Consider the following 25331-nt stretch of genomic DNA (forward strand, 5'->3'; position numbering starts at 1 on the left):
TTGAACTGTATGAAACTTGTTATTTTTGTTTTTATTGCATTAGAACGGCTACAATATAATTAAACAATGAATAAAATTAAAATTATTGAAATGAAAAATCAGTTTTGCTTTTTTCTCTTTAGACTAAATGAATATTTGGTTTTGTTCGATACCTCCTTAGAAAGTGAGTCAGTAACTTTGTATTTAAAATTTTAAACAAAAATAAATCACTTTTGGACGAATCTGTTGCTATGGAAGAAAATAAAATACAAAATAAACAAAGTTCTGTAATATCAATAAAATGGTTGTGTGCATGTTGTGTAAATTGTGCGAGGTTGCCTAAGATATCAGAATTACGTCATCAGAAAGAATTGAAAAAATTTGCGAGTGAATGTAAATCAGCGAGTGAAAGACAGTGAGCGAAAAACGATGTGCGAAAGTGAAGTGAACGCAAGAGAAACCTTCACCCATTGGTAACTGTGGATACAGACTCACTTTCTAGGGAACAAATTACATTTTTATGCTACTGTTAAAAAACTGTACTAAGTATATCTAACTATTTTTTTTGTGTGTAAAACATCTGTATATGGTAATGGTGCTTTGAAAACAATTGAAGAAAAAATGTTTTGGTGTTTTTCTAATTGCAGAGAATCGTAGTACTGTTGCATTTTCTTGAAGTTATTTTTTCTTATCTCAATTAACTGTCAAAGGAGTACCACAGTTTCTTCCCGTCCATCCTGCTTTGCATTCGCATTGATTACAAAAGCATTCACCACGTTCGGGTCCTCCACACAGTTTCCCGTCTAGACGGTCGCACGAAAAATCGTCACATTCGCAGTACCTTCCCACATAATGCTACAAATGAAAATGACTCTAACCGTATTTCCAAGAAACCTCACTAACCTCATTTCGATTTACTCGCTCTTTGCAAAAACAATATCCACAAATGCAGTCACCTCTATTGGAACAAACTGTGGTGTTGCTTTGTGGATTTAGACACCCAGCAGGGTTCGAATCCCCTTCGCATCCGCACATAGTCCCAGAAGTTCCAGGATTGCAGACGCACACTCCGCATTTGTAAGTACCACGTCCGGTGCATTCTTCAGCGTTTTCGACGGCGTCTTCCTCACAGGAACACGTACAAATAAGATTCACTTCTGCCGAGACGCTTTGGTTGGTTTTTGACGACACGATGTCGATTTGATGGCGGAACTGTGACGGATCTTGAGGACATTTGACAATTTGCATTTGTACTGTCGCGTCTGCAATCTTGAAACAGTGCATTTGATGAAGGTGTCCACAAACGTCAGTACCCAAGTACTTACCGAAACATGCAGAAATTGTGAAGCAGTACCGAGATTTTGTACTGCGAAGGCGTCGTCGCGCTCTTTGGACTCAATATTGAAAGCGAAAGGAATACCTGAAGGTTTCAAGTCTTGTTATTTGCCCTTTCTGGGATGATTCTCACCTACCCGTTCGAAGTCCCATCTTAATTTTTTGCGGACGAATCAGAACTGTTTCGTTAAGGGATTCGCTTTTAATGACTTGAATCCAGTTGACAGGGTTGTACAACATGCTTACATTGACTCTACTAAATCTTGCGGACCTATGAGAAAGGCAACGACTTGCATTGTGTTCCTGTTGGACAACATTTTTTTATTTGAGTGTGTCTATTTGAGCTACTTACATTTTTCTTCATTTTCCAAAAGCAGTCAGGTGTTTGAATGCACTCTTGACAAGAAGAAGAATGAGGCTTGCAGGTGCTGGATGAGAGGGTGAATTTCGCAGCAATGCAAACAAGCAAAAAAATTGTTTTGTACATGGTTTCGTCGTATGCAAGTCAAGACTAATATTATCAAGCAGCCAAATATTGATGCAAGTGAAGACTAATATTAATCAAGCAGACAAATATTGATAACCTTTGCATTTTAATTGAGTGGATATTGATAGGAGCGTGTTTACGGTTTTGGCAAAGTGAGGTACATATTACGTTCTTGTGGAATTTGCTTTTTGGTCACGACAGAAATATTTCTTTGTTGTCGATTTTCGTTACATTTTATATTAAAAAAAAACGATGACATAACATCAGCATAAATATGTAGCTGTTTTGTCTACAATTATTGCAATAAAAAAAAATAAGGACGTGGTGTTGATAATTTTTTTTATCTCCTCTGTAACTTAGTCTATCACCTATAGTGAAATTTTTTTAATAAACAATTGTCAATGTCAAAATTAAGTAAAAAACCACTCTGTACCACCCCAAAATGTGCACATATGGACCAGCTGTATAACAACTTGACACCAAATCATAGTTAAGGTTATGTTAATTTCACTTCCCGGACCTGTTTTCCGCGAATTCATTTTTAAAACAAATTTAATGATAAATCAGTGGAAATATTTTTCGATTTTGAAATGAATTCTCGCTCGTCAGGGCGCAGGCTCAGTTAGATTAAAAAAATGTTGACACTCAGTGTGATTAACCGTATTTTCATGAAAATCACTGTTTGGTTCATACCAACATGATAACGTTTTGACAATTGTTTATTAAAAAAATTTCAATTATACAAATTATCTCAACTGGAAGAGTAAGATTATGAATAAGTCATAAAGGTAGTACTCTCGTGTCAAAAATAAATTACTCCCCAGGATTTAGGGATATTCATTACTAGGTTGCCATAAATTTGGTCAGGTTGGAGGCTATGTCGTTTCTGGTGACAAACAAAAGATATCCCAAAAATGTAAGGCAGCAAGTTAATTGTAACAGTTACAAATGCAGGCTGTTTGATGAAAAACGCCTCAACCCATAACTTTTTTATTTATTACCCGATTTCAATGAACAAAAAAATCAGAGATATGGTTTTTCAAGAGCTACAAAACAGCCATATTTTTTTTTTGGCGTTATCTTCAATAGCTAACGATAGTCGACTTTTTTTTTAAATGGACACATGTAGTTTGTTAGGCTTGGTCTGGTAAGGTTTTTTTTTCTGAATCTCATGATGTATTGAAAGTTATCATATTTGGTTCATAGCTAACTGAAAAAAAAATAAACAATTTTTTGTGGTTCAGCTTATTATAAAATTTTTAAGAGTGCCGTGAAAAACAATCGGAATCCAAATACGATAAATGTCATCTAAACGTCAGCTAAGAAATTTTCGTCTGCTTTTTTAAACTTTTTTATTTAAGTATAAAATAACAACATTGTCAGTCATGCAGGATAGCAGTCATTTGACTATTATTTTATGTTCGAGTGTAATAATAATCGTAATTAGTCAAAAACAAAAAGTTATAATGTGGCGGAGGGATAGATGTATTATTATTCATGTTTTCCAATAAAATAATAATAAAACTCTTCAAGATTGCACCTAAAAATTTTCAAACTTACACTTGACATTTGTTGCTATTTGTATTCCAATTGTTTTTCACGGCACACTTGAAAATTTCATAATAAGCTGAACCACAATTAAAAATGTTTTTTTTTTTCAGTCAGCTATGGACCAAACGATAACTTTTAATACATCATTAGATTCAGAAAAAAAAACTTTACCAGACTGAGCCTAAAAAACTACATGTATCCATTAAAAAAAAAAAGTTGACTATCGTTAGCTACTGAAAATAACGTCAAAATTTTTTTTTATGGCTACTTCGTAGCGCATGAAAAACCATATCTTTGGTTTTTTTGTTCATTGAAATCGGATAATAAATAAAAAAGTTATGGGTTGAGGCGTTTTTTATCAAACAGCCTGTATATGACTAATTTCTCTCTAAGTGATAGATAATTTTTCGTTTCACAATCAATTTTGGTTACTGGTAGCATATTTATTTGGATTTAATCTCTCAATTCAAAGTAACCAACCTTAGGCATTCAAATTTACTTTTGAAAATTCTAGTTACACACAACATGAAAAACGTTATTTCCCTAAAAGTTCGAATTCTAGGGCGTTTATTATTTTCAAAGCAAGAAGCAAGTTAAACAAAACTAGATAAAGCCAATATGTGATTAATTTTAATAAATTTGCATTTTTATTTTTGTTAATGTTTTTTTCCAAATTTTCATGTCCGTTTCTGATGAAGACTTCAGAAGAAAGAAGTTCCATAATAATTCTTATGGAAGCCATTTTTGTTTTGCTTTAACTTCTTGTTTGAAGTTGTTAAAAGTTTAAATTTATTCCTTGAAGCCAAATTAAGATGCCAAAATAAATCTCTGCGAATATGCTGCCGTACAATTTAAGAGTAAACTTTTTGATCGCCCGTTACATGAAACATTCATAAACCACACATTATACAGATCATAATCTATACTATACACATTTGCACAAACACTTCATGTATAGAATTATAACACCGCTTGAAAGCAGATCATGAATTATTTTGAAGTTTAATTTATAAAATTTGATAACTTGAATTGGGTTTGCAATTACTTTATTGTTGTTATGTTTAGCATTCGGTAATAATTAATTGAACTGTATGAAAATTGTTATTTTTGTTTTTATTGCATTAGAACGGCTACAATATAATTAAACAATTAATAAAATTAAAATTATTGAAATGAAAAATCAGTTTTGCTTTTTTCTCTTTAGACTAAATGAATATTTTACTTTCTAATGATTAATCCAATAAAGCAGTAATGATACAGGAAAAGGAGCGATTCTGTTTCTTATTTATTGAAAAATAGTTATTTACATAAGTGTGAGGAAGGCAAAGCTTTCGTTCACGCGAAGCGGAGCTGAGTGGACGATGCCATTCAAGTGAACGAAAGCGGCCTTACTCTCGAGTGCTGTATTTGGTTTTGTTCCATACCTCCTTAGAAAGTGAGTCAGTAACTTTGTATTTAAAATTTTAAACAAAAATAAATCACTTTTGGACGAATCTGTTGCTATGGAAAAAAATAAAATAAACAACGTTCTGTAACATCAATAAAATGGTTGGGTGCATGTTGTGCAAATTGTGCGAGGTTGCCTAAGATATCAGAATTACGTCATCAGAAAGAATTGAAAAAATTTGCGAGTGAATGAAAACCAGCGAGTGAAAGACAGTGAGCGAAAAACGATGTGCGAAAGTGAAGTGAACGCAAGAGAAACCTTCACCCACTGGTAACTATGGATACAGACTCACTTTCTAGGTAACAAATTAAATTTTTCTGCTACTGTTAAAAAACTGTACTAAGTATATTTAACTACTTTTTGTGTGTAAAACATCTGTATATGGTAATAGTGCTTTGAAAATAATTGAAGAAAAAATGTTTTGGTGTTTTTCTAATTGCAGAGAATCGTAGTACTGTTGCATTTTCTTGAAGTTATTTTTACTTATCTCAATTAACTGTCAAAGGAGTACCACAGTTTCTTCCCGTCCATCCTGCTTTGCATTCGCATTGATTACAAAAGCATTCACCACGTTCGGGTCCTCCACACAGTTTTCCGTCTAGACGGTCGCACGAAAAATCGTCACATTCGCAGTACCTTCCCATAATATGCTACAAATGAAAATGACTCTAACCGTATTTCCAAGAAACCTCACTAACCTCATCTTGATTTACTCGCTCTTCGCAAAAGCAATACCCACAAATACAGTTACCTCTATTGGAACAAACTGTGGTGTTGCTTTGTGGATTTAGACACCCAGCAGGGTTCGAATCCCCTTCGCATTCGCACATAGTCCCAGAAGTTCCAGGATTGCAGACGCACAATCCGCATTTGTAAGTACCACGTCCGGTGCATTCTTCAGCGTTTTCGACAGCCTCTTCCTCACAGGAACATGTACAAATAAGATTCACTTCTGCCGAGACGCTTTGGTTGGTTTTTGACGACACGATGTCGATTTGATGACGGAACTGTGACGGATCTTGAGGACACTTGACAACTTGCATTTGTACTGTCGCGTTTGCAATCTTGAAACAGTGCATTTGATGAAGGTGTCCACAAACGTCAGTACCCAAGTACTTACCGAAACATGCAGAAATTGTGAAGCAGTACCGAGATTTTGTACTGCGAAGGCGTCGTCGCGCTCTTTGGACTCAATTTTGAAAGCGAAAGGAATACCTGAAGGTTTCAAGTCTTGTTATTTGCCCTTTCTGGGATGTTTCTCACCTACCCGTTCGAAGTCCCATCTTAATTTGTTGCGGACGAATCAGAACTGTTTCGTTAAGGGATTCGCTTTTAATGACTTGCATCCAGTTGACAGGGTTGTACAACACTTTTACATTTACTCTACTAAATCCTCCGGACTTAAGAGAAAGGCAACGACTTGCATTGTGTTCCTGATGGACAACATTTTTTTATTTGAGTGTGTCTATTTGAGCTACTTACATTTTTCTTCAATCTCCAAAAGCAGTCAGGTGTTTGAATGCACTCTTGACAAGAAGAAGAATGAGTGTTGCAGGTGCTGGATGAGAGGGTGAATTTCGCAGCAACGCAAACAAGCAAAAAAATTGTTTTGTACATGGTTTCGTCGTATGCAAGTCAAGACTAATATTAATCAAGCCGACAAATATTGATGCAAGTGAAGACTAATATTAATCAAGCAGACAAATATTGATAACCTTTGCATTTTAATTGGTGGATATTGATAGGAGCGTGTTTATGGTTTTGGCAAAGTGAGGTATTACGTTCTTGTGGAATTTGCTTTTTGGTCACGACAGAAATATTTCTTTGTTGTCGATTTTCGTTACATTTTTTATGAAAAAAAAAAAGATGACATAACATCAGGATAAATAGCTGTTTCGTCTACAATTATTGCAATAAAAAAAAAATAAGGACGTGGTGTTAATAATTTTTTTATCTCCTCTGTAACTTAGTCCATCACCTACAAATTATCTCAACTGGAAGAGTAAGATTATGGATAACTCATAAAGGTAGTAACTATCTAATTCAGGGCAAAGAATTAACTTGTTAAAAAAACTCATTAGAAATTTCCTTACCTTCAAAGGGCTTCAAGGGATATCTAATGTACACTTGCTTTCAAAACTTTTCTGACATTTAAACTTTTGAAAAGTCAAAATGGCTCGACTGACAGAACAAGGCAAAGTTTTGATGGTTTCCAAATTAGAAGAGGAGTGGTCCATAAGAAGTGTTGCTACTCATAATAGGCTAAATAAAACACTGTTCTACAACTAATAAGTAAAGAAGAGGTGGGTGGGAACAAGAAGGGATCGTAAGTAAAAGATAGATCATAATTTTTTAAATTGCTGTCAATGTCATCTTTAACCTAAGTTCAAAATGACTCGTTCACACTGCTTAAATTTTGCAAAATCGTCGTTACTTGATTTTGAATGTGTACGCGAAAGTTTTGAAAGCAAGTGTACATCTATCTTTATACAGGCTGTCCCAGAACTCGTGGATCGAACTTAGAGTGCGTTTTCCTTGGTGGTAATGAAGGTAAAAAATGTTTAGAAAAATATTCAGAGTGCAACAGCTTTTTAGTTATGAATTAATCAAATTGACCCATAGAGCTCGATCTAATTTTCTCTTTACGAGAAAATTGAGTACCTTCCCTCAGTTGCCAAGAAACGTGTAATTCGTATGAATAATAAAATTATTTTCAATATTTATCTGGTCGACTTGTCGGAACCACGACCTGCTAGATAGACAGAGTGTCTATAGCGGCCTGGGCGTAGATCGAAAAATCCTATTGTTCTCATGATTCTGACATTTGGGGTTGTTTCGGGGGTGGAGATCACAGGCACTAAAGTTTCGCCCAGGCAGATGTATAGTGAAATATGTCAATCATCAAGACGGCGGTGGTCGGAACAGACGTTAAAAGTGACAGCTACTTTTGAAATAACCAAAAATGGGATAATTTCGCCTAAGGCAAGCGAACAAATGTATAGAATCTTCATCAGGGAACGCAAGAAGTTTCTTCTTCTGGCAATGAATGAAATATTGGTTGTTATGAGTGAAAATTTCCAGAGCAATTGTAACCTTGAGGGGTATGGGGAATTGACGGGAGGGATATGATGAATTGGATCTTTGTTGATGGAAGTTAAAATGGCGACGTAGCGTCAAGTGAGTAATATTACTACCTTAAAAATCTTAGTAAAAATTGAAATATTCAGGGCCTGTGAAGTGAATCGGAATCACAAGAAATTTATCCTGACTCCTGTGCATACACTCTGCATCTGCAACGTATTAGCGCAGCTACACGAGCGGGACGCGTCATCGTCGAAATGAAAGAAAAGATTTTTAGGAACATTCTGGACATTGCAAAAAATCTGGAGTTACACGTAGGTTTTGAACAACAGATCAAGCACAGTGGCAGTTCTGAAAAAAAGAAAACAAAACTGGATTAAACTAACCTACGGAGTGATCAAGAATGACTGAGTCTGTTGGTAACAATGAAATTTAGCAAATTTAAAATTTACCAACGAAGGTTAATTTTTGTAATAGTATAAACATAACCTGCATAACCAAGAATGTTTTTAATGTCATCTCAAGTTAAAAAATCCGGTCAGTGCGTGGTCAGTGCCAATTACTAGACAAAAATCACCAGTATTTTGAATTGTTTTATTGCCAACAGACTCAGTCATTGTTGATCACGCTGTATTTATTTTAGCATCATTATTAGTAAAAATTTAAGATCAAATTTTATAACTTAAACGATGTAGAATGCAATAAATGAAATAAAAAACATGCAAAATAAAAAGAATAATTTATAACAAGTGTTCAAAATGACCACCTTTCATCTGAAGGAATAGGTGAGCTCGTCTTATTAAATTGTCCCTTGCCAGTCTAAGCAAATTAGGAATAACAGTAGCCAGTGCTTCGGGAATTTGGTAATTCAGTTCTTCTAAAATATTAATAGGCTCGCGGTAAATATAGTTCTTCAAATATGCTTCTTCTATCGTTGTCATCAAAGGACTGAAGAACAGCATCTTCAGTCTCTGGCGTTCTAACTTCTCGCGGGGACCACCAATTTCTTGTCATGTAGGCACCAAGGACCCAGTGTTTCCAGCACGATCCACCAACCGTAGAAATACGTTATGGCAAACGTCGTGGAAAACGTATTGCATATTCTCTTGCACCCTCACGTGCATTGCGCCCGCACTCTCCATAAAGTATGAGCATTTCGGCATACTCTGCAGCTGTATACATGATTTCAATACAAAGTTTGACAATTACGAATTAAATTATCCGCGAGTTCTGGAACATCCTGTATATAAAAGTGTTAAAAAAAATCTATTTTATTGGTTTAAAGCATCTAAAAAACTCTATGAACACATTATTTTTCCAATTTTCACATCTACAATGGCACATCTTGTTAAAGTTATTTTCAATTAACTGCCAAAGGAGTACTACAGTTTCCTCCCGTCCATCCTAGTTTGCACGCGCATTGACCACACATGCATTCACCACGTTCCGGTCCTCCACACAGTTTCCCTTCAAGACGATCGCACGAGAAATTGTCACATTCGCAGTATTTTCCCGTAATTTTCTACAAATAAAAATGACTTCAACGGTACATCCAAGAAACCTCACTAACCTCATCTGGATTGTCTCGCATCTTGCAAGCACAAACCCCACAAATACAGCTACCTCTATTGGAACAAACTGCGTTGCTTTGTGGAGTTAGACACCCAGCAGGGTTCGAATCTCCTTCGCATTCGCACGTGGACCCAAATTTTCCAGTATTGCAGTGGCACACTCCGCATTTGTAAGTACCATGTCCGTGGCATTCATCAGCGTTTTCGACGGCGTCTTTCTCACAGGAACATGAACAAAGAAGTCTCACTTTTACCGAAACGCTTTGGTTGGTTTTTGACGACATGATGTCGATTTGTTGGTCGGACTGTGACGGATCTTGAGGACACTTGACAACTTGAATTTTCACTTTCGTGTTTTCAGTCTTGAAATAATGCCTTTGAGGTGTCCAGAAACGTCAGTACCCAAGTACTTACCGAGACATGTAGAAATTGCGACGTGGTACCCAGACTTGGTACTTCGAAAGTGTCGTCCGGCTCTTTGGACTCTACATTGAAAGCGAATGGACTACCTGAAGGTTCAAGTGTACTGTTATTTGTCTCTTCTGAGATATTTCTTGCCTACCTAGTCGAAGTCTCATGTAAATTTTTTGCGGACTAATGAAAACTGTTTCGCTAAGTGGTTCGCTTTTAATGATTCGCATCATGTTGGCAGGGTTGTACAGCTTGCTTTCATCTACTTTTTGTAATTTTGCGGAGGTGAAAGAAAGGCAACGACTTCCATCGGGTACCTGATGGATAAGATTTTTTATTTGAGTATCTCTCTATTTGAGTCACTTACTCTTTCCTTCAAATTCCAAAAGCAGTTAGGTGTTTGAATGCAATCGTGACAAGAAGAATGAATCTTGCAGTCGTTGACCGAGAGGGTGAATTTTGCAAATGAAGCAATGCAAACAAGCAAAAAAATTGTTTTGTACATGGTTTGGTGGTATACAATTGGACACTGATTGTAAAAATATCTATTACCAAGTAGACAAATATTGATAACCTTTGGATATCGGTTTGGTAGATACGAGAGTGTTTACGGTTTTGCCAAAATGAGGTTTTACACGTTAGAAATATTTTTTGTGCCTGTCTGGTACATTTTTGTGAATTATGATAATACCGAAAAGGCACAATGCATTAGAGAGCAAATAAAATTCCGATAAGATTTTTCAGTTCGTCGATAGACGACATTCTGTTTGTTCGGAATGACTTGTGAGAAAATGTATCAATCTGATTTAAAGGGCTATATATATTCCATGCATAATTTCCCAATTCGAGTCAAAAATTTTTCGGCATTTATTTTTAGCAGAAGATTTTTACAACGCAACTGTCAAATTTTATTGCGATCATTTCGTTCCAGTGGAGCGTTACATTTTTTATTTTTGTCGGAGCGTTCGTACAATTGCATCGATATCGACTCGATTAAAATATTTCTCCAGTTGGAATTTTTTCCTTATTTCCGATATGACGAAGGCCGGCAATTAATTTCCTTCGCAGCCGGTTCAGTCGAAGGATTTATCACCGGATCAACTGGTAGAAGGAGCGAAATAAATTAAAAGACAATTTCTTCGGCCCGTAAATAACTCGGAGGACGGCCGATCGGGGGGTTCGTTAAATGTCGAAAAGTACCATCGTGGGCGGGGTATTCAAATATCGAGCGGACAGTAAAACATCTGTAAGGTTATGAATGGGGGACGAAGCAATGAATTGCGGCTGTAAAAGTGCGCCTTTCAACAAATATTTTATGGTTTTCTTTACTTGTTTCACACATACGTACGCATGTTGGGGCCGTAAAAAAGCTTCATTTTGTATTTATTCGATCATAAAAAAATACGCCCTTTCAAGTATTACACTTTTGCGACTTTTTAGAAAGTGCACGGCGACCATAAAAGCTGATTATTTATGCAAAACGGGACATAATGGAGTCCTTGACCACATAATTGAACATTATCCTAGATGCGATTTTATACCTTTTTTGTCTCCAGCAGCGGCTATTTTGTGGTAGACGGTTGATTGTTTTTGCTAATAATATAAATTGTGCAATGTTATTGTGTTATTGACTCTGTTGAGCAATCGACCTGTTCCTTCACTTGTTCTCGATCCCACAGAAAGTCTACGTTTGTTGCTGTTTTCTCATTTTCTCTCATAATGGAATTGGAAAATGAAGCTTTTCGGAAATTGGACATTTCGGAAAACGACGTTTCCGACTCCTTCCAAGGTCGGAAAAAAAAATCAGTTTTTAAGTTTGCTGTTCGCACTGGATATAGCGGCGTACAGGACGACCCTTGAAGGACACAAATAACTTCTCAAAATTGAGGGACACCCACGCATCTTTCAAAGGTCGTCTGTAGGTCTGATACATAAACAGAAATCTAATTTTGAAAGCATATTTCCTGATAGTGTATTATTAGATATACTGGGCGTCCACTCGAAAAGTTCTGGTGTTTTTACAACATTTTTTGCACGTCTGTGTACCATAGGTCACAAGGAATTACAAAGGAATTGGTAATATAATAAGTTGGTTTAGAAAGTATTTTTGTGCTTCGCCCAGTTGCCGACCTCGGCTTCGTCTCGGTCTTCAATCTCTGGGCTTAGCACAAAAAGATTCACTTCTACTCTTAAGGATATATTCTACTATTGTTAAGAAGATTAATCACTCCAAAATCCACTTTTAGGTCTTCGATATTGTCAATTCTTGAAGCGTAAAAATAAGTTTTCCTAAAATCAACCAAGATATTTTCATAGTGTATTAGATTTCTCCGATCAGTCTTATTTATTGCAAGTGTGAAATTCACAGCTCAACTACAAGTATTGTCAGTCACGTGACGCATATACACCGTTCAAGTGAACAGAATATATCACCGGTTAGTGACTTGAAAACAATAAATCAATTGATTGCTTCGTGGTAAATAACTTGTCTTGGAAAAATCTCATTTTATTGTTAGACTTGTTCTCTGTGGAAATTACTCACCTAATACTCCTTGCTCCCCGGTCCGGATCAATCGCATCATTTTAAGAGGCTCGAACCCGGATCCCATCATGCTAAAATAAATGACAAAACGTTGAAATCTGGAAAAAATGCCGTCTCGGTGGTATATCGTTCGATTTTTCTTCTTCCGCCTTTCCATCCATTTAAAATCGCCAGCACAGGCTTTTAGTTTATCAACAGAATATTCTACTTATCTGTTCGGCAGCTTTATGTTTCATCTCTGCTACAGAACATTAATTTCAGCCGTTATAAAGAGCGGTGAGCACGTCTATTCCACGATTTTTCTTCTCCATGCCTGATGGTTATGTAGTGTGAGATTCAGTTCTTCCGAACGTGGCCATCGGTGGGTAGAAACATTTACAGGTGCGTTAACTAAGAGAACTCATAAATTCATATTCGCCGATATAATTACCGTTTCACATTTACTTGGTCGGTGCATTTTTCGCCACAGTTTGAGTGTTTTATGGCGGCAGTGGGTCGTGGAACTGCAGCGATGACACAGTTTTCTTTTCTCTCTTCTAATGAAATTTTTAATGCGGGATCGTGCAAATAAAGCGAGCGTTTGATGTTTTGAGGTTATTAAATCCTTCGGCAAACAGGAGTTGTGCACGGGAACAAAGGAATTTTAATGGGATTATAAATTATCCACATTTAAAACATCCTTAATTATAACTAATTAAAATTATACGAACAATTTCGTACGTTTAATATCGCGTTTATTACGGCATCGGGCTCGAATGAAAGGAATCATCATTGTGATGATTTTTTCGATTCGACCTTACACATCCTCTCTCAAAAATCGCTTTTTAATTAGGCGATCGTGTCCAAAGTAGCAACTTCATTATTAAATTGCAACTTTCTCTACAAGTCGATTCCTCCAGGCGATTCATCTAAAAAACTTTAATTCTGGTAAAAAGTTCCCTAACAATGTTCGCGCGCAACAACAGAGATCGACGCCGTCGCGTATTTTGTTTAGTTATAAACTTTTAACACGGAATGTCGACTTTATAGGGATTGCCAAATTGACAAAGCTAAACTTTCACCCTTTCAAGTTTAGGGTCTTCTCGGGCAGTAATTTTAACATAATTACAGTCGTTGGGGCGAGTTTACGGGCCATTAATTAAAAAATAACTTTATCAAAGTATTTTTGGTAATATTAGATATTGCAGGTTTAGGGTCAATTCCTGGGAAATTTATTGCGGCGAAAGCGCACGAAGGGTACATTAAGGGATTAAACTTATTAACATTCAGTGATAAATTTGCACGGGAGGGACAATAAAAATGACTAATTCTTTTGTGTCCTTCAGTCAACGCGCAAAGTTTCGACAATTCACGAAACTCTTCCAGTGATGATAATTCGCCCCTTCGAATTTAATCGACTTGAGAGACAACAACTGTACTGGTGGAAAATTATTAAGATGAAAGTTTTTAGAAGCGTTGGTGAGAATAGTGGAAGAATGCTCGGATTTCGATGGATAAATCTGACGTTGTGGACAGCCTTCCTGCTCTACACTTGATTGATGATCTGTTAATGTTGTAGGATTTTTCTTTTTTAGTTTTTGCCAGAATTACTCATTATTACTTTCGCTACATTCACCATTGTACTGGATTAATGAGGTTTTAAAATATGTGCACTTTGTCATTTACTCCTTCCGCATATTTGGGCCCAGATTCCTGAAATGCTGCTCAATTAAAACGAAATTTTAGCGAAAAGTTCAAAGTTCCAGATGGTTTCTTCAACCCAACGAAACAAATCACATTTTTCAAAAAATATTTTTATTTTTAATTTTTTAACCATCCAAATATTGATCGGTCCAGACATTGCTTAATCAATAATGACTATTGTCACAGTAGTTGGACCGCCGTATTATCATTTTTACTATTACTATAAAATTGCAGTCAAGCATCTAAAGGAAATCACATGGTGTCAGGTCAGGACAACATGACGATGTTTCAATTATATTGTCTTAAAACTCGTTGTTTTTAGGCAACCAACTAATCACATCGATTGACCTTCAGAAAGTGTAGTTATGCTGTGCACTGTATTTTGCAAATTTCACCGCCAACTACGATGTACGAAACAGTTATAATAAATCCTCTATGTATGTCATAATCTATTTTTCCATAGATGCAATTGACAGATTAGTTTGAATTCTATGTACACTTCTGTGCAATAAAATTAAGCACAGCAAATATTTTATAGTTTAAACGAGACAACGAAATTCCTAGTAAAAAATATTTTTATATAATTGATTCAAAAAGTTGAAATTCACGCATAGTTATCTGTGCATGAAGTGGGTCATTTTCTTACGTGTCTTTCTTTTTACATTGTTAGTAAGATCGAAACCATAGAAACCATACGAAACAGTGTGTGAAATGCAATTTCACGCATACGACTATTTCTGTTTTTCATTTCACGCACTGTTTTTTATTAGTTACCTAGCAACATGGTCACTGCATTGAAACTTCAGAGTTCCTTCAAAAATTTGAATTTTTAATTTCAATTATTTGAATCAATTATAAAAAAAATATTGTTTATATTTCATGCGCGAAGATGTTTTTGTGCATTCAAAGGCTTATACTGCCTCGACCTTCGTCTCGGCGTAAAAGACCTTTTCATGCACAAAAAACACTCTCTTCGCGCACTTAATATAAAAATAACTATTATGTAAATCGGTATTTTTTTTAGGAATGTCCAAATGCCGTTTCATTTAGACAATTCAAAAATGTTTTTAAATGTTAAATGTAGGTATTACACAACGAAAATATTGTGAAAATCAGTCATAAGACGTGTGCTTAATTTTATTGCACAGAAGTGTACATACTTACATTTTTTTTCTTGTTTTAATTTTCACATCAGGAATTGAATAAATGTCGACGAATTAATCGCCAAAAGATCAATGAAGCTTCATTTCTGGACGTTTTCTCAGACCCGCGCAGGATTGGTTGACACATTTTCCCTTTGAGGACTTGGTCCGTGGGCCGCAGTCAACACCCACGACTGCTTAATTTTTTAAATTCCTTAGTGTTTTGTTTGCGAGAAATTACGAGGCAGAGATGGAAAGTTTTTATTTGGGCACTTATTAGATTATAGACGAATTAAAAAATTCAGCAGAACGACCGTCGTCGTCGAGGACGTGAAAGCACTTCGGTTGCTGTCGAAATGCCGCCGGCAAACTTTTTTATGTCTCTGTAAAGCTGAAATATGTGAAAAGCTGAATATAAATTCTGGATGTTAAGAAAAGGGCGCTTTCCTCGACGCCGTCCACGTTGGCACAGCCACCGATGACAATCATTAGGGATAATGACGGAATTGCGTTAGAATGTAATTAGAGGAAATTGCAGCTCGAGTCTAGACTTTCCTAAGAAAAAATCTTATTGTAAAAGGACTGATAAAAGAGAAATACTAAACTGGAGGTGGTAATTATCCACCATTAGAGTAAGAAGAGTAGAGTAGTCGAACATTGTAGCGCTTCCGCGTTGCGATAAATAGAAAATTTACATTGGCTAATGAATTTCATAATTTACAGGTAGCTATTTTGCAAATTGCCGACTGAAAAACTGTACTGTAAACACTCTGATTTAGCGCAGACAGGAAACGATTATTATGTGACTTGAGTGATAACTTATTCTGAAGCCTAATTCCAGTGGCAGGTCGAATGTGGAGACCTGTTGTACTAACGGCACGATTTTTTATAACGTCGTGACGGTTTTTATTTTATTCGAGCAGTGGCGTGCCACGAGTTTGATCATCTCATCTGTCAAGTAGAGTTAGTGGTGTTTTTTCTACTACCAAAACAGAAAATAGGCATTCTCTTCCTAGGGAGTAAAAAATAAAAATGCAAAAATATCGGGTCTCAAAAATAACATTTGATTTGTATCGCGCGGTCAAGTGAAATCCTGGGCTGGGAAGGCGTTGGAAACCGTCAATTGTTGTGCTTTTTTAAAGCGTAGATTAATTGGAGCATGTTGACAGCTAACCTAAAATTTAGAGGCCAAATTTTTTTTCTTTTTTTCTTTCTTGCAATGTTTTACATCAAAAATAGAATAACGTAACTATTCCTATTATCCAAGCAAATATCTAAGGGCACCCTTTGCTGAAAACAAACATGTTCAATTATGTCCCGATTAAACATAAACAAATGTCATTCGTGTCAAACGGCGGGAAATTCAAACTTTACACTGTTCTAAACGGTTTAATTTTTCCAACGCCTACTCAGCCCAGGATTTCATTTGAACGCGCGATACTTAGATGTACAGACGATGGACAAATAAAACTGGGACAAAATTAACAATCACATAAGTCAAAATTTACAAATTTGAATCGTTTAATTACGGCTTTATCACAAATAGGTTAACTTTGGTATGACATATTATATAGACACTGCCAAATATATTGACAATTCAATAGTCTGATTTACATAGATTAAATTTTAAGTGTCCCAGTTTTATTTGTCCATCGACCGTACATATCAAAAAATCACAATTTATTAATATTAACATGGATATGCATTTGACGTTTTTGACTTACTCCGAATGACATCTTTTCAAATTTTTTGACATTTCTTTCCGTCATCCATCCATATTCTTTTTTTCTCTTTCTTTTTTGGGTAATAAATCTGGTTATGCCACTTTAGCCTCTCCGACGATAATATTGGGAACGACTTCCTCAGAAGCACTACCGGAATCCATTCTTCAAATATTTGTGAAGACGAGACACAACCAGTGAGGATAATAAAGTGTTTATAAAACGCTAACGACAAGTGTGCTTAGTCTCATGTTCTGATCGTGAGAAAATTAAACTGTGTTTTTGTTCTTAAAAAAAGAAGGTAGCTTTCTAATAAAGTGTTATTTCGTCTTTGGGTGATTAAAATTCATTTGTGGGATGAAATGAAGTATTTTCCTCTTTTGAAATGAAATGAAAACACGATGAAAATTTGACGCACAGCGGCGCAGCTGACTGTTTCTCACTCGCTCGGCTAACCCCGATTTTTTTCGAATGAGCCTTTCACCTCGGAGCGTGTGACGTGACGCGTGACGGCGTGACGGTGAAACGAATTCACTGCGCGAGATAATGTCGCGGTGCGCCTAAAGAGGTTTTCACTTGAATAAAATCAAGCAAAGATAGTAATTTCACTTGATTGTTCTTAAAAATCCTTCCAGCTTAACATCAAAGCTCTCATTACTACAAATCTGATCGCTTTGCACCTCGGTGGGTTCTGCGTAAAATGCAGAACTTGTCCCAGCCCATCTTTGCTTAATTTGGGCATGTTCGCTAATAATCCGGATTACTTCCCGCGAACTTTTTGATTGATGACGGCCCGTTTCAATTTCCTGTCGGTCCCACTATTCAATTTTTTCTCATTAACTCCCAGGGGACCACGCCACTGCTTTAATCCATCCGCGGAAAGTATCTTAAAATGATTGGTCGACGCATTCGCGTGACGAACCTCAGTTAGATCCATGTTTTTATGTCCATTATTTCTGTGAAATTTGTCGGTTTATCGTCAGATCTTTTCGAATATCGTGATAATGATAACTTAACACTCGGCAAACACTCTTTCCGCAATGGGGACCCGGCACGAATCGAAATGGGCTTTCCGGGGCTCCGCGTCCTTTCATCCCGCCCGAGAGGACCGCATTTTTCGCGGGACTAGACGTTTTTCCGGGAGCCGCCACTCGATTTGTTTATAATGGTCCAAAGCCCGGTGGCGGCGGGATGGTGGGATTTCGTCGCGTTATCACATTTAAAAGGGGCGAGTTATTCGGGGCACGTGCGGCGCCACCAACAGTTCTCGGTGTCATGCAAACCGATCCATAAAGAAAACCGAAAAGGTGTAAAATAATGTAACGAGCGCAACATGGAAACACTGGGAGGTGTTGACAACCATCGCCATATGGTCGATCGACCGATCACGAACCCACTGTAATTGGTAGCACAATAAGTATCATTTATATTTTTAAATTGGAATTCATTTCACCGGCAACAGCCGCCTTACGTAACAACACGGCTTTCAGGAGTCCTTTTACTCTTCGGCAAAGGATAAGTCGTTATCTCCCATCATTCGAAGATTTAACCAGTCAGGCTGGGCACCACAACGCTATTCTTCTACATAACTTTTTTTCTAATAATCTTACTCACCGGATTGGAATACGCCCATCGCTTGATTGAAGGTTAGATTACCATAAAGACCATAACGATCTTAATTTTCCATTGTGTATTGGAAAGTCGAATAATAGAACCGACTCAATAACTGCATTGATTTATCCTTTCTTTTTTCTTTCTGGTACGAGGGCTTTGACTTGATAATTCTTATCTCGCATCCACCAGTTTTTAAGTTTGTTGCACTGTTTGTATCGTAAAATTCTTGTTTGCTCGCTTTTCACTCTCAAATCCGCTTCGTCCCGATTTTACAACACATTTTATGAAACTTTCAGTTTCACCATTTCGTCCAAGCTTGTAATGTCAGGGATAAAAATAATGTGGCCACGAATATGTATTCTACTCTTCTTAAATTATTTAAGGTGTTTCCGGTATTGACCTTAATGCAATCATTCAACCGTACTGTTCCAGTCAATGTAAAAGAATCAGTCAAAATCTAGAACGTAGAGAGATGAGTCCAAAATTTTGTAAAAGCGTTCTCAACGTACGCTTGGTCCACTCAACAGAACTGTTACAAAGTTAACGCTTTATCTAAACAAAAATGAGGCAGACGGGGTTGCACGTCATGAGAAACGGCCCCATAAACTTGTGTTCTTTTTTATAGATAATAAACTCAAAGAGCTGTGTTTATCGCTTTGTAACTCTTCGAAAGTTTCCTTTTAAACAGTTATGGTTCATTACTTTGTAAATACTCGCCGGGAGTTTTTAAAAAGTTTTATTTCCATTAAAAATGCGAGATAAATGTGAAGTGGACAGGGCGGCGCTTACGACGCGTACAAACTCGCGTCGCTGCGGTCACGTGTCACCCACTTCTTCGCGCAGGACTTTTGGCTGGGAACTGGGAATTAATTAATTTGTGGGTAGATTACGATCTCTCGAACCGTTAGAAAGGGATTTAGGTCTGCTGTGGGTGAGTTCACCTGCAAGCATGGTACAGTATGAACGTGAAATTATATGAACGTTTAGAAAGGTTGGTGAAGAGTGTATCAATTTTCGATTTGTTTTGGAACGTTTCTCTTCCATTCTTCTAGCTTACGGGGGGCAGGTCCACGAATTTTTTAATGAGAATTCGCGTCGCCTAAACAGTCGACGTCATGGTCGCGACGACTGTTCGAGCTTAATGAGCTTTTGTCTCGATGGTGGGTTCGTCCCATCTTTTTAATTTCGAACCTGCAGAATCACTTCTGGGATCGGTTTTTCGGAAATCGTCTTGGACATTACCGAAGCGTTGACCTCACGCTTTGATAATTTACTAGTTGAGTTGTTAACAAAGGATACACTCGTAAATAAAATAAATTGATTCATAAATATATACCAGGTTGGATGTTTTTCTCGGAGCTATTACCTAATTCGGGGTGGGGTCGCACTGTTCATCTTCATTTGCCCACGTCAGGCCAACAATTATTATTTCGTTACTGTTCGTTTTGATAAATTCCTTAATGAGCACCTTACGTTGCGGTTTTTGTTTTCCGAGGGACCTGTTTTGTCTCGTCGCTATTTTATTCCGTACTAACGTATCATCATGCGCAGGAATCCTCCCGGCTCCTCTGCGGAATAAATATTAGCATAATGTAAGGAAAGAAACATTTTTTATTTTAGCAACATTAGGTACACGGCTTGTCGGCTTTACTAACCAGAAATTTATATTCCTCTTCGCTCCAGACGGGATATTTACAGGCGGTTCGCATTGTTTTAAGTAAGGCTGTATTTTTTCTGCGGCTCCGCAGTTGGCCTCCCTGTCACAAATGAAGTTTTATTTAGTCGCCCAACTTTGATACCAACAGTCTTCTTTGGTTTACATACAAGTGATGGTAATGAGAATATAAAAGGGGGCACGGCATCCAGGCCGGATTTATTTCTCATCACGAATTATAATCAAGAGCTTTATGTTCACTGAACTCCCGTTGGATTTTTAATTTTTTTTTAGTGTAATTTTTGTTTTAATTTTAGGTAGACTGAGCTTTCCCGCTTGAAATATGTATTTTTATTGCAGGCAACAGCTATTAATTTTTTTCCCGTCCAAGTTTTAATAAGTTCCAAATTGGAGCATAATCCTTAAATGAAAACACGTAAAATCACGGCCGGTTCGGTACATTAATCGCTGCCAGGAGACCTGTTATTTATTAATTAGCGATTCAGGATTTATGAATTTTAAATGAAAACGTCCGCTGGAATACAAAGTTGGCAACCAGTTCTGGTCCTTAATGCGGACTCCGTGCAGCGACTTAAATTAAAAAACATCACACCTTGGGCAATTTGTTTAAAATCGCAATTACAAATCTGGCACTGCTTTCTTTGGGAGCTCTCCGGACGCTTGGGCAACATCAATCATGACAATGAACGGTTAGCTCAACAGATACTCAATTACGCCTCTCGGTCCTGCCCCGAAAAAAGAAGTCTTGAAGAGAGCCAGACGGGATTTCGTCCAGAGGTGTGGTTGTTTTTGCGGTATTTTTGGCGTGATCATTTTTCTCCCGAGCTGCGAGTTTTTTCCGTGAAAAATGTAACGAAGTGTGACCACGTTACTTGCTTTCTATATGTTCGACTCGGAATGAAATCGCGATGTTTTCTCATCGTTAGGATTGTTAAAACGGAATGTACAATCGCTGTTACAATCGAATGGAAACCGCCTCGTAATTACGGTGCGTATGTAAGGCAATGATCCATTCTGGAAGGATAAAAACGTCAAAAGACGGCTGCTTCGCGGTCCGCATGGGTTTTTGTTGTGCAAACAAGAATGTCGACTAATGTTCCCCTATTGTTTTCCACACCTTGTAATTTCGTTTTAAATGTGAGAACTGCGACTGTTATCTCGACAAATCCGGGGAGTTTTTCCGGAAATCGTCCGAGGCTTTACCGCTCGCCAATTAGCCCGATTGGCGCTCATTTTTTCACGATTAATCCCAGATATCGAATCCGGAGCGCGGGCTTTGATTCAAAAGTTCCAAGCTCGACGATGAAAGCGAAAATTGTTGCAAAATTATGACGCGATGGTAATCACGAAACGAGAAATTGAGAGACTGATTGTTTGAAATTACAGTTCTTGCAGTTAACGCATCGCTGAAAATGAATCTCTGCCAATTATTGTCAACTCAATTTAAGGCTTAAATACACATTGTTCGCGATAACAAAAAGTCGGAGTGAAGAACGCGAGGAAGACATTAACATTAGGTACGAGTGGTGCAAATTGTACCTGCTTTTAAGGTCACCACTCTAGGTATAAATCAAATCTTGGTTTGCACTCTACTGGCAAATATTATTAACATTTTATATTCACGATTTTAAGTGTCTATTAAACTTTCAACGGGACAATATAATTTTGTTTTTTCTCTTTGACACACCAGAGTTAAGATTTTCTTTGTGGATTGGGTTTCAAAGGAGTTTGTTTATTTATTTCACAACAGTTTTTACGTAACCGTTTCAAATGCCTCTTGCAAAATATGCTTTTGGAACCTCGTTCCCTCATTCATTTTATTTGAATCCTTTTTAACCTTCAATTCCGCTACTACTGTTATATCTAAACAAGGAATTCTTGAAATGGCCATTCTGATTCGTAAATTCTTTCATGGTTTTAACAAGAACTCTTGCTAAATTTTTTTGCAAGTTGCTCCAGTAATCCACAAGTTATCACCTCTTCAGTTTTCCTCACTAGTTACTCTAACGTGCTTTATTGTAGATTTTTCTGATAGTGCTAAGTAAAGTAACTGTTTTGGTTTTCTCTGAACAGTAAGATAGAATCATTTTTTAATATCAACATTCTTTGGAAGATTTGGTCCAACACATAAGCTTGTTAAGAAGCCATGTCATTGATCCCCAGATCAAAAAATTGGTCTAGAAAGACATTTTTTTTTCTAGCAGTTTTAGAAAATGAAGGAGGAACAAAGATGCTTTCTTATTTTTGAAACCTCTTTTCTACTTTTTGTCCACATTCTTTTGAATCGGATTTCTTCTAAAATACCAGTTTCTTCATTTTCTTCTTTCTGTGTCACACTAAAAATTTCGTCTACTCTTTACACCAAACTGACGAAACGTACAAGTAATCACAGTCGCTAAGAACAAGGATCCAGAAAAAGTTTTTTTCGGCCTTCATCTAGAAAATACTGATTCGTCTAAAGCGTCTTGAAAATGGCATTTCGCTACCTTGGCAAGAAAATCGAAACAGGAATTTTTAATGAAAAATTTTAAGTTGGCGGCACTGAGTGTCAATGTCATGTGGGATTTTTGTAGAATTTTTTTAGTGTGAAATATTGATGTTGAGCAAATTTGTATCGTTTATCGCAAGCTTTACATTGTGTATAGCAAAAGTCGAATCAGTAGAGGCCGAGGGGGTTATCAGACTTACGGGCGGGCGACCACTACGTCGACAACCCTCATGGACAACTAGTGACGGGTTAGAAATACCAGTGAGGACGACGACAATTTTGAATATTTGAGGAATTGATTGGCTTTTGTGGTGTCACAATCGCTTCTTGGATCTTTTATGTTGCCAATGGAAAAAAATTAATTCCCTATCTGCTAATATTTTAACCAAAATTATTATATTTTGCTTTAAATAAATCGTCGGTCGAAAAAGTTTTGTGTATTACCCGGCTAAAAAATGTTTTGCAAGTGCAAGCACGGTTTGTGGAAATTATGAAAACGGATGAAGAAGAGTTATATATTCTTGATGATGTCCTGGAACGTACCAAATGTTGCCTAAAAAATCAAAATTGCGTTATCAGAAAGAATTGGAGAAACTATGCGTGAATGAAAACCAGTGAGTGAAAGATAGTGAGGGAAAAACGATGAGTGAAAGTGAAGTGACCGAAAGAGAAACCTTCAGCCACTGGTTACAGACTCACTTCCTAGAAAGACGAATTCCTACGCAATTTTTTTTGTCAGCGTGCGTGAATTAATTTGGCGCGAGCAAGCTCCGACATGCCCTTTTCGCGTTCCAGCCTGCCGACCCGACGAATTTTTAACGACCTCCATTGTACAAACCGTCTGGCGTAATTGTAACTCTCTGTTATATTTTCAGCTCTTTAATAGTCAATTATCGGTTAATGGCAAACAAGCCATGCTCTTGCATTAAATTTCGTCGCATTAATAAGGCACTTTACCTTACGTAAAGCTTTCGGCGTGTTTAATTGCTTTCGTCGGAAACGTCGTTGGAAATTATACGGAAAGCCGTGCCGCAAATAGAAAATTTTCTCGAATCGGTGTTCGCCATTCCAGATTTTGCATAGAATGGTTAAACTCTCACCTTTCGGCGGATCCGCCATGCTGTTGAGGCAAGTTTACTGCCGTTAAAACAGCCATAAACATTTTACTAAATGTTAGAATCCTTTCACTAACCTGCTTGGGAAAATATCAGTTCATTACGACCAATTGTTTTAATCCACCGGGTACAAAATTGATGTCTACAATTTCGTATGTAAATTTATACATTCAATGAACCGAAACGTAAATTCCTCCTATTCTTGCGAACAACATTCAGCTCCATTTGTTCGACTCCTCGCAGGAAATAATCGTAAATCGGGACGATACATGAAAATCCCAGCCCAAACGACTTTTCCATCGCTAATGGCGGTTATTAAAAATCGCTTAATTCGCTTTCCCGACTCGATTTTTCCTCGCGCGCTCATTAATCGTTTTATAAGGGCGCCACACTCGATGTAAATCACACAACAGCTAATTATCTAATAAGTTAAACTGATTAGTGGGGCGGCGTCGAGTTTGCATCGGCCTAATTTAATTGGATCCGTCGGAGGCTGCTTCGGGGGTGTCGATCGGCGGCGAATCGCACGTCACACCACAAATTAATAATAAAAATTCACCAATCAACAAATGCGATTTCATTAGCTTGATTACGTCGGCTGACACGCCATCCACCTCTTTAAATTTTCATGACCCGCAACGCACCGGCATAGGTGTTAATTATTTTTTTTTATTTATGGGCGACGCACTTCTAATAACAGTCATTTCGATTTTGCTCCAGCACGCCTAAGACATCATCCAAAACGGGAACGGTTGCATTTTTCGATCCGGGTCACCTTCATTCTTATGATTAATTACGAAATATTAGTAGAGCGAACCATGTCCTTTATGGGAGCTCGTTATTTCCACACGGCGATCGTCCTTAGCGAGCGGTTCTAAATTTGAAGGCGAAGAAAGAGTTTTTCGAGTTGTTAAAAATAATTTTCCTATTTATTTAGACCGCCACAAAGGAATGAATCACTTTCTTTTCTAAGCTCTTCGGATCGCACACAATAACTGTTTCTCGGCGTGTGGGCTATTCCCCGAAAGCTTTCACCTAGATGCTGAAAATCACAACGTGGGTTTAGAATTTTCAGAATCCTGTTTAGAGGAGGATTTCGTCGAAAACGTGTGACTGGTTGTGCAAATGCAACCCTGGATTGTAAGCTCAATTGCCAACAAATTTTTTGGGAATATTTTGCAAACAGAATAGCTATTTTCAATACAAGTGAGCAAAGTAGTGCATTTAATCACGAGTACGGAAGTTGGGCGTCTGAGCCGAAGGCGAGGATCCCAACCGTGCAAGTGATTAAATACACGTTTGCTCCATGCGTGCGAATCTGATTTTTTCCATGATCATAAAATACAGTCGCGGAATTGAAATTTCGGGCAGCATTTTTTTGTCACCTTTTGAATTTTTGAGTTAATTGCAGTAAGTGTACTTAAATCATCGCTTTCACCTGCTGCCTACCCCGTACTATGCCGCAAATCACTATTTTTTAAGGTAAATA

The 25331-nt window shown here is 37.3% G+C and overlaps 2 protein-coding genes across 3 annotated transcripts in view; one reads left to right on the forward strand and one right to left on the reverse strand.

Annotated features, from left to right (window-relative positions):
* The window catches only part of Sesn (Sestrin), a 291235-nt gene that overhangs the window by 34458 nt on the left and 231446 nt on the right, over window positions 1–25331 (forward strand). The window lies entirely within an intron of this gene.
* LOC138141297 (integrin beta-PS-like) lies at window positions 11–10408 on the reverse strand. The gene is made up of 14 exons (XM_069062017.1): window positions 10230–10408; window positions 10014–10179; window positions 9866–9960; window positions 9451–9813; window positions 8647–9402; window positions 6282–8231; window positions 6067–6232; window positions 5920–6014; window positions 5498–5863; window positions 1667–5449; window positions 1452–1617; window positions 1305–1399; window positions 883–1248; window positions 11–834 (listed from the first exon to the last, which is right to left on the reverse strand). The coding sequence occupies exons 1-5, from the start codon at window positions 10365–10367 to the stop codon at window positions 9241–9243; spliced, it is 924 nt and encodes a 307-aa protein (XP_068918118.1). The 5' UTR covers window positions 10368–10408; the 3' UTR covers window positions 11–834; window positions 883–1248; window positions 1305–1399; window positions 1452–1617; window positions 1667–5449; window positions 5498–5863; window positions 5920–6014; window positions 6067–6232; window positions 6282–8231; window positions 8647–9240.

This window comes from Tenebrio molitor, chromosome 1, assembly GCF_963966145.1.
Source record: "Tenebrio molitor chromosome 1, icTenMoli1.1, whole genome shotgun sequence".
NCBI classification, from domain to species: domain Eukaryota; kingdom Metazoa; phylum Arthropoda; class Insecta; order Coleoptera; family Tenebrionidae; genus Tenebrio; species Tenebrio molitor.